This window comes from Haematobia irritans, chromosome 4 (genome assembly GCF_050003625.1).
Source record: "Haematobia irritans isolate KBUSLIRL chromosome 4, ASM5000362v1, whole genome shotgun sequence".
NCBI lineage: Eukaryota > Metazoa > Arthropoda > Insecta > Diptera > Muscidae > Haematobia > Haematobia irritans.
Window position 1 is genome coordinate 73,953,863 of NC_134400.1, and position 10,892 is coordinate 73,964,754.

The 10,892-nt window shown below is 33.2% G+C and overlaps 1 protein-coding gene across 1 annotated transcript; it reads right to left on the bottom strand.

Annotated features, from left to right (window-relative positions):
- Positions 1 to 4,220: 4,220 nt before the first annotated feature.
- LOC142235576 (uncharacterized) lies at positions 4,221 to 5,159 on the bottom strand. The gene has a single exon (XM_075306837.1). The coding sequence runs from the start codon at positions 5,157 to 5,159 to the stop codon at positions 4,221 to 4,223; it is 939 nt and encodes a 312-aa protein (XP_075162952.1).
- Between the last annotated feature and the right edge of the window lie 5,733 nt (positions 5,160 to 10,892).

Consider the following 10,892-nt stretch of genomic DNA (forward strand, 5'->3'; position numbering starts at 1 on the left):
ATATATAGCCCCCATATAAACCGATCCCCCGATTTGGCTTGCGGAGCCTCTAAGAGAAGCAAATTTCATCCGATCCGGCTGAAATTTGGTACATGATGTAAGTATATGGTATCTAATGACCATGCAAAAATTGGTCAACATCGGTCCATAATTATATATAGCCGCCATATAAACCCATCACCAGATTTGACCTCGGGAGCCTCTTGGAAGACCAAAATTCATCTGATTCAGTTCAAATTTGGTACGTGGTGTTAATATATGGCCTCAAACACCCATGCAAAAATTGGTCGAAATCGGTCCATAATTATATATAGGCCCCATATAAACCGATCCCCAAATTTGACCTCCGAAGCCCCTTGGAAGACCAAAATTCATCCGGTTCGGTTGAAATTTGGTACGTGATGTTAGTATATTGTATTGTAGTGTGATCATTCACACATCCCATTCATTTTTGTTGTTGTACGTAAAATTGCATGTTAACATTCTAAACATTTTTAACATACGCTGCATCTGCACTTAACATTGTTTTGTTTACTATGTTGATTCATCGACATACTTTTGTATTCGATGACTGCTTCAACATATGCATATGTCCAACTGACCTATATATTATTGCCGTTCTTGTTACTCTTAAATAGAACATTGAACTAAGCAAGAATATGGGCAAATGGGTTCAAAGCAGAGCAATGCTGCGCAGTCAGCATAAATGCAATTGTAACGTAAAAAGTGAAAGTACCCAGCGGCGGAAAATACAACTAAAGAGGGCTGATCGGGGTGCTGATTTTTGTAACCACGAGGCCTGATCGTCCCATATCAACTTCATATGTTTTTTTACCCGTGGTGACATAGGAATGTTAGTGTTAACCATTAGCAGTAAAAATCAGGTCTACTAGAGTACTTATTTTAATATTTCCAAGGTAGTGATAACCACTCGCTTAAAAATCAGGTGTAATAGAGTACTTATTTTATCAATGGGGCATGAGGCCTATTCGTCCCATACCAACATCATATGTTTTTTACCCGTGGTGACATAGCGATGTTGCTGCTAACCATTCGCATTAAAAATCAGGTCTAATAGAGTACTTATTTTTTTATTACCAAGCTGGTGCTAACTACCTCATGTGAGTATAAGACGGGAGGGAATAAAAATATTCCATTTCAATTGAATGAATTAAAAGATTTTACAACTTTAAATAAACACATTGTATTTTTTGTAATACATATTTCTTAGGATGGGGAAGTTTTTGTTTATGCTACATCTTTTTTTTTTTTATTATTTTCATCTATGGATTAAACCCTTACAGACTAACAGTAATATATTACATTATATACATATCGTTTGTTAATATATCAAGTATTTAATAATAATGTTATCTTTTTCTTTACATTGTATTTCTCTTTTGACAAATCAAGATAATAATAAAATTTATTGAATTCTTTACAAAGACGGCGAAGTGGATCGTTGTTTTCAAAGTTCGTTCGAAAGTATTCAATGTGGAGCAGTTCAAAGTTGCGGGTAGGTCTAAAGGGTACATTGAATGATATGCTGTTAATAAGGAAGTCAGATTTAAATCTTCCGTTAATTAAATCAACCATAAAACAGATATTCAGCATGGTACGTCTACTTTTCAGTGTAGGTAATTTGATGAGCGATAGTCTTTCTTTGTAAGACGGCAAGGTTTGAGGTGTCCAGTTATTCCGAGGTAAACAAAACAGTAAAAATTGTTTCTGAACAGATTCAATACGATTGCAATGAATTTGGTACTGTGGGTCCCAAATTACAGATCCATATTCCAGGATAGGACGCACAAGTGAAGTATATAAGTTTCTTGTAACAAATGGGTCAGAAAATTCCTTACTCCAGCGCTTGACAAATCCAAATGATCCATAGGCCTTATTTACAGTCATAGAAATGTGAGATCTAAAATTTAGCCTACGATCGAAAAGTATTCCAAGATCTTTAAAGGATTCAACAGTTTCAAGCGTTGTGCCATTCAAGTTATAATTCGTGTCGATATAATTTAATCTATAAAAAGAGATATGCTTGCATTTCCTTATGTTCAGTTCCATCATATTTGATGAGCACCATCTGTACATGCTATTCAGATCAGATTGGATTAAGGATTGGTCATCACTATTCCGAATAACCTTTATAATTTTAACATCGTCAGCATACATGAGAGTGTAACCATATTTAATGGCTGATGGAAGGTCATTTATAAATAAGCAGAACAATAGAGGGCCAAGATGACTGCCTTGTGGAACACCAGAAGGCACATGTATTGATTTTGAAATAATGTTATCAAATACTACAAATTGTGTACGATTCTTTAGATAACTTTCAAACCAGGATACCATTAATTCACTGAAGCCCATGCGATGCAGTTTGTACAGTAAAAGTGAATGGTTTACTTTGTCAAACGCCTTACTAAAATCAGTATAAATGACATCAGTCTGTAAACGATCTCTAAAGCCATCATTAACCATTGTAGTCAATTCCAAGATATTTGTTATGGTCGAACAAGATTTACGGAAGCCGTGTTGTTTAGGCGATAGAAGAGAGGAGACTTGATGATTCAAACCATCAGAAATAATTTTCTCCAACAGTTTTGGAATAGCACTTAATTTAGCAATGCCTCTATAATTCGTAATATCTGACTTGCTTCCATTTTTAAATAGCGGAATGATAAATGAATTCTTCCACAACGTAGGAAAGTGACCTGTGCGCAAAGATTCATTAAACAGAAATGAAAGAGCAGTCGAAAGAGAATGAGCACAATATTTGAGGATGTTACTGGGAATCCCATCAGGGCCCGGGCGATATGAACATTTTATCTTTTCCATATAACTCATCACAATATCAGGAGAAATAAATGGAGTAGTGAATGTCGAATATTCCTGTATCTTATATGGGTACGCATCAGATTGCTTGAAATCCTTATGGCAGTAAGTTGTTGCAAAGAACTTTGAAAACAAATTACATATAGATTCATTATCATCCCCTTCAACAGCACCATAGTGAAGGGTTCTTGGATACACATTTGATTGACGTTTAGAATTAACAAATCTGTAAAATGACATTGGATTAAGCTTCAGTTCATTTTTAATTTTCGATAAATAATTGTTATAGGATTGTTTATTCCACAGGTTGTATTCTGAACGAGCAATTGAGTAGTTTGCGTAGTCAGTCACAGATCCAGATTTTTTATACTTTTTATAAAGTTTATTCTTTCTATTCTTCAAGTTACGTAATTTACTGTCATTCCAAGGTGGACCAGTGTGAGAAGTTATTCGAATTAATGGAACAGATTGGGCTATGAATGAATTCAAAGTTTCATAAAATGTATTTATTGATTCATCAAGATTTCTCGCTGGTAAGATTTTATTCCAATCCACATTTAATAGTAATGAGTTCAGTTTTTCGTAATCAGTTCTATTAAAAGAGAATATTTTATCAGTTTTCAATACGAGTTTTTTTCGCATAGATCTCGAAAAAGACATATTTATATTCATACAGACAGTGGGATGATGAACATCTTCAGGATTTACAACGGCATTGACGCGTGATAAAAACACATCTTTTAGTTCATTTGTAAAAAATAAATCAAGTGATTTATTTTTCGAATTTTGTATGTTGCTAATTTGAAAAAGACCATCTTTTAACAAGTTTTCAACAAATTCAGATTGATATCCATTTCTTAGCATTGGTACGGAGTAATTCATTTCCTCACAATATTTCCATGTAATAGATGGAATGTTAAAATCACCAGACAAAACAATCAAATCAGAGGATCTCGCAGTAGATAGGACCGATTGGATAGCAGTCAAATGAGCATTATAAACATCGTTACAAGAACCAGGAGGAATATAGGAGCAAGTCACAAACAATGAATTATGGCCGCACCTTATTTTCACTCCTAAATATTCAATTTGAAGTTCATTTGGAATATCAATTTTTGATGAAGCAAATTTCGAAGAAACAGCAATTAGGACGCCGCCACCAGATTTCTTCAAACCATTTGTGCGGTCACATCTATAAATTTGGTACTTGTCGCATAAGATTTCAGTATTTAAGATATTACTTTGAAGCCAGGTTTCAGTAAATATAATCAAATCATAATCAAAGCCAAAGCTATCCGTATATAGGTTACATAATTTTGTGTTAAGTCCCCTAACATTCTGATAAACTAAAGTAAAATTTGTATCAGACAGGGTTTTATTCAGTTTTTTGATTGCTCAACGGGACGTGCAGGTAAACGGGCAACTCTATCTCTAAAAACAAATTCATGCACCACAGCTCTGTAAGGCCAAAATTCCGGATTGACCACTGTGTCAAAAATGTCCTCAGGTACGAAAATTTTAAATGACGACTTGTTCCTCCTCTCTACAAATTGCAGTTTAGATACCTTAATGTCTACATTTGCATTCAGTTTTGATTTTATGTAGAAATGAATATTATCCTCAGTTGTTTCTGGAGCAAAACGGGCAGCAAAAATGGGTTTCATTGGGGGTAAGACCCTTAAAGGTTTTGGAGCTGAACCAGCAGGCGATTGATTTGTAGGTGTATTAAAAGGAGAAAAGAATGCATTAGTATCAGTTAACACAGTAGCTGGTGCCACTACTGTTCCAGTGTTCAGTGAATTCGAATGCGACGGGGTAATAATAATAGGTGGAATAGGTAAAGGTGCAGTTTCAGCGTTGTTAGTAGGAATGACAACAGTCTCTGAATCCTGAATATTATTATTGGCGTTAACTAGTGTCGGAGAAATTGTTTCAATCTCATTGTTAGATGAATTCTTGTTAGATTTAGATTTCTTCCTTTTTCTGGAATTTTCAGTTGGTGATTGTAACACTATGTCCAAGTTTGAAGAATTATCAAGAAGATTCTTATATTTTTTAAAGCGATCTGAGATCAAATCAAAATCCCTCGAAATATCATCAAGTCTGGCTCTACAGTTTTTAAAAAAGGTAAAAAACTCGCCATCAATATGTTTGCACTTTTCACAGCACCACCGCAGACCCTTATCTTCACGTAAGTTGTCAATTGTGCGTGCTGCTAATTGCGCACATTTTGAATGGTAACTTGTTGAACAAATCCAGCACGAAATCATTTGTTCATCCAATTTAGTGATACGACACGACGGTATAGGGCAAGCCATTTTTCAATTTTTCTTAATATGACAAAGAGAAGAATGTGGATGCAAATATATTTCCAACAATTTCGCAATGAATAAATATATGATTCAGACTTGAAATCAAATGTAAAATTTAATACGTAAAATCCAAAGTATACTTCTCGGCATATACAAAATCAGAGTTGAGTTTAGGTTAGCAAATTCAGTACTTAGCTATTTCAACAACCAGTGATTAGTACTTAGCCTGATCAACAACCACAGAAAAACTTTTGAAGTGAGCTTTTATCAATCAAAACAGAAGGAGAACAGTGGAATGACGTTTCGCTGGCCAACACTATTGAGTGAGGAGTAAGCTGACGTTTCTAATTTGTGTACTCACAGGTCAAAGCGCCTTTTCTCTTTGTTTACAGAAACCACGAAACAACAATAAAAACTGAAATATTTGTATTGCTTTCGATGGTTTGCAGTTTTATAAAACTTTATAAAAATACAGCTTTCAACACAAAACAGCTCAAACGAAATATGTCGAACAGAATGCAAAAGCTTTAGATCACGTTAAGCACCGGTTTAGCACAAGTTAAGCGAGATATTCACAATGAAATTTTAATTTTAATTGGAGCAACTTGAAAACACGTCCAACAATGTAACAATGTTGACTACTAAAGGGTGATTTGTTAAGAGCTTGATTACTTTTTTTTAAAAAAAAACGCATAAAATTTGCAAAATCTCATCGGTTCTTTATTTGAAACGTTAGATTGGTCCATGACATTTACTTTTTGAAGATAATTTCATTTAAATGTTGAACGCGGCTGCGTCTTAGGTGGTCCATTCGGAAAGTCCAATTTTGGGCAACTTTTTCGAGCATTTCGGCCGGAATAGCCCGAATTTCTTCGGAAATGTTGTCTTCCAAAGCTGGAATAGTTGCTGGCTTATTTATGTAGACTTTAGACTTGACGTAGCCCCACAAAAAAAGTCTAAAGGCGTCAAATCGCATGATCTTGGTGGCCAACTTACCGGTCCATTTCTTGAGATGAATTGTTCTCCGAAGTTTTCCCTCAAAATGGCCATAGAATCGCGAGCTGTATGGCATGTAGCGCCATCTTGTTGAAACCACATGTCAACCAAGTTCAGTTCTTCCATTTTTGGCAACAAAAAGTTTGTTAGCATCGAACGATAGCGATCGCCATTCACCGTAACGTTGCGTCCAACAGCATCTTTGAAAAAATACGGTCCAATGATTCCACCAGCGTACAAACCACACCAAACAGTGCATTTTTCGGGATGCATGGGCAGTTCTTGAACGGCTTCTGGTTGCTCTTCACTCCAAATGCGGCAATTTTGCTTATTTACGTAGCCATTCAACCAGAAATGAGCCTCATCGCTGAACAAAATTTGTCGATAAACACATTTCGAACCGAACACTGATTTTGGTAATAAAATTCAATGATTTGCAAGCGTTGCTCGTTAGTAAGTCTATTCATGATGAAATGTCAAAGCATACTGAGCATCTTTCTCTTTGACACCATGTCTGAAATCCCACGTGATCTGTCAAATACTAATGCATGAAAGTCCTAACCTCAAAAGAATCACCCTTTACTTAAAAATAAATATAAAATAAAATTAACTCATTTTTGTTTTTTCCTTTTGTTTAAATATTTTTTAAAGTTACAAAACTTTAAGAACTACATTTTTAATTACATTTTCATATTTAGTATAATTTATTGATTTTTTTTGAGATCATTTGGTTATGCTACAATATTCAAAACTATATTATTAAAATTAAATATAAAATAAAATATAATTAAAAATAAAATAACATTAATTCATGCTTGTGCTAATTGTTTTCTTTCGTTTTTCTTTAAATATTTTTTAATATAAAAAAAAAATATGAACTACTCCATTAAATTACTTTCTCACACTATAGTGTAATTTATTGAAATTAAATATATTAAATTAAATTTAATTGAGATCGAAAAAGGAAAAAATAAATTTAATTCAATAGCGTTGTGTTTTCATACAAAGTTTTGTTTATAAATGATCAATTCTGAATATTTTCTTTCTTTTTTATTAAATATGTTTGTCTGTATTGTTTTGTTTTCTCTAATTTGAATGCCTTTCGTATAATATTTTTGTATTCTTCATAACTAGTGTCATCGGAAGAAACGGCCATGAAGAATAATTCGTCTAGTTTAACATAATTTTTAAAAGATTCCTTCCCTTGAACCCCATCGTAATTAAATGCTTTTATTATTTCAGACCCAAGTAAACATCTGAAATTTTTTATAAGACCACCTCGTCGAATGATTTTTGCGATTGCATTTATGTAATCTCTGTTATTGTTCTCATCAATTTCATTTTCCAAATCATTCATGTCATCCACAGTTTCTAATGGGAATGTTAGTTTCAGTCCTTGCACATCCTTGTTTTGTTTTACAAAATTCGCTATGTTGACATTGATCTGTGCTAAAACGGCTGCGACACCTTCGTTGTGCTGCTGGACCTCCTTAGGTTAGGTTAGGTTATGTGGCAGCCCGATGTATCAGGCTCACTTAGACTATTCAGTCCATTGTGATACCACAGTGGTGAACTTTTGCATATTGCCTTTTTAATATATTAAAGTAAGTATACTTACTTTCAACAAACCAATTCACTTTTCACAAATCACACTTTTACTGTTCACAACAAAAAGCACAACCGATCGATAGCAAATGATGCAAGAAACTGAACACGTGGCTTTTGGTTTATTTTTTTCCACTTATATAACGGAATCTTCGTTTTTTTCTCATCGTATCGCAATCGGTTCTGTTATGATTTTCAAATTAGCACACATTTCATTGTGTTAAAAAGGCCTCCAAAACACTTGATAAAAGATACGAGACGTATTCATAGTGCATTTATATTCAGGGAAGGGTTATGGCTCTTGGAGTACTTTAAAAAAAAGTATTCACACACATGATAATATCATTAGTAAGGAGTGCTAAAACGAGGCATAATTCTGTGGAGTACTAACCCAATCCGCCGCTGGGTAAGAATGAGAAACACATGTGTGTAAGAATGTGTGTAATCCATGACTTATCAGTGGTCAATTCATTAATGTAAATATGTATTAGTAAATTTAAGATTGAAAAATGTAAAATAGTTTTAAGAAGAAATTAGTATAAAAGAGGGACCTTGAGCCCACAATAAACAGAATTGACTTAGACACAAAGATATACACTTGTGTTTTATTTATCAATCCAGATCAATTCCATTACAGTATCCAACAACCATGCAGGAATTGGTTCATTTCAGTCCATAATTATATGTAGCTCCCATATAAACCGATCCCCAGATTTAGCTTGCGGGGCCTCTAAGAGAAGCAAATTTCATCCGATTCGGTTGAAATTTGGTACATTGTTCTAGTATATGGCCGTTAACAACCATGCCTAACCGATATGGACCTATCGGTCTATAGTTATATATAGCCCCCAGATAAATCGATCCCCAATCACACAAAAATTAGTCCATATCAAGTTCATAATTGTATGTAGCCCCCACATAAGCGACCCCCATATTTCAATTCTGGATTCCTACGTATCGTGCAAAAAGTCCATATCGATTCGTAATTATTTGTAGACTTGCGTATACATAACTTTTTTGTCTAATATATACCACGTATGGACTAACTCACAATTTAGAAAACGATGTTAAGAAGTTTTAAGATACCATAACCCAAGTAATTCGATTGTGGAGGGCATTCTTTCGTAGAAGTTTCTACGCAATCCAAGGTGGAGGGTACATAAGATTCGGCCTGGCCGAACTTACAGCCGTATATACTTGTTTTAATTGTCTTCAAATATCTTCAATCACGAAAATGATAGTACCAATCACCCATTTTGATTGAAAACCAACACGATTTCCAATTAAAAATTTAATTGACTTTTGTCACGGAATCAATTAATTGTGTGATTGAATCAATTAAAAACGTGATTGATTTTTAACATAAAATTCAATCACAGTTTTAATTGAATCAAATAAAATTAATTAATTTCGCGAAAAAAATCAATCAACAATTTTTTATTATTATTTTGTATTAAGGAGCTCGGTAATTTAATTTTAGTAACAATTCCTTTCCAAAATTTCCACACATTAAAATCGTCTATTAAAACTTGAACCAATCAAAGACAAAAATAATGGGAAAGCAATGTAATATTTGGTATTATATTGATGGTACTTTGCAAATTATTTATTTTCGGATATTTTTCATATTTTTAAATTCAAAAGAAAGAACTTTTTACCATTAAATAATTCAGCTCATTAGATATACTGCTCTTTACTTGGGTTCAAACTGAAAAAGGTAGGTAAAACAAAAATTCAATTTAATGCCAACGCTACTTCGCAACTTCAAGGTGAATCATCCAACAAACCCATACCGCTCTTGGTTTTAAAAAAAACTAGAAGTGAAAAAAATTATAATTGTAAAAGATCAATATGGTACCCACCTTTTGATTGCAAACCTATTCTTATATATTTGATAAAATGATGGAGTCGATGGGATAGATTGGTCAATTTCATGAAATAAAATTGCTCACTAAAAGAAATGAATAAAAAATATATTATTTTAGTCCGTTTAATGTAAACAGTCTTCAATGGAAAACGGTATTCACATTTCACAATTTCTTACCTTCATTAAACGTAGATTGTTTTCCATTTTTACAATACCACAAAACACAAACGCAGGTAATTTCTAATGCGTTCTGTCATATTTTTTTTTTTCAAACCTTTACCACGTGGCCATTTGTTGTTGCACACTTTATTTTTTTCAACCTTTGCTATGATTTGTTTTTGCGTTCAAAATATTTATGCACACATTTTGAATGCAGCAGACAGAATGTCGCCAATCATGTTTTTCAATTTACGCGAAAAAACAAAAATCCAACCGTTCGTTACGAGTTACTTCCGCAGAATGATCTCTCCATCATACATTTTTTAATAAATACCCATTCTCTTGTTCTCTTTTCGCTCTTTCCATTGCTCAAAATTATTCATTTTCAATCACAAAGGTGATTGGATCAATCACATGTGTAATTGGAAACGGAAAAATTTTCAATCACGTTGTAATCGAAAATTATTTCCGAATTGATTAACAAATTGATTGAATCAATTAACATATTAATTGAATCCGTTTCCAAATTCAATTAAGTGTTTAATTGAAAAAATTTTGGTGATAATTTTTTGTGTGTAGAGACCACATCAAAATATGGGTATAACAACAATCTCTAGAATATGTATTTATAAAACCACAAAATTTCAAAAAAAAAAATAATTAAGTTTCCAGAAGTTTAAGAAATAAAATCCTGGTATTGGTCTATAAAGGCATTTTATAAAAAATAAATCTATATAAAATAGAAACACTAACAAAAAGATACACAAAAATCAAAATGTCGGGCTAATCAGATAGAAAGTTTATATGTTAACAAGTATATTCGGCCGTAGGTTCGGCCAGGCCGAATCTTATGTACCCTACACCGTGGATTGCGTACACGGACGAAAAAGACTGTTTTTCATATGTTTGGGTGTAAAAATTATATGTTTGGAACTCAAAATTTTAAACACAATATTTTTAAGTGCAAGCATATAATGTTCATAAACTAGCATAACACGTTTGGGACATATATGTTAATATGTTAGAACATATTATGTTTGGGGCATAAAATGTTTGTAAATATAATATGCTTGGATACAAACATATATTAATTTAGAAATAGACTACAAACA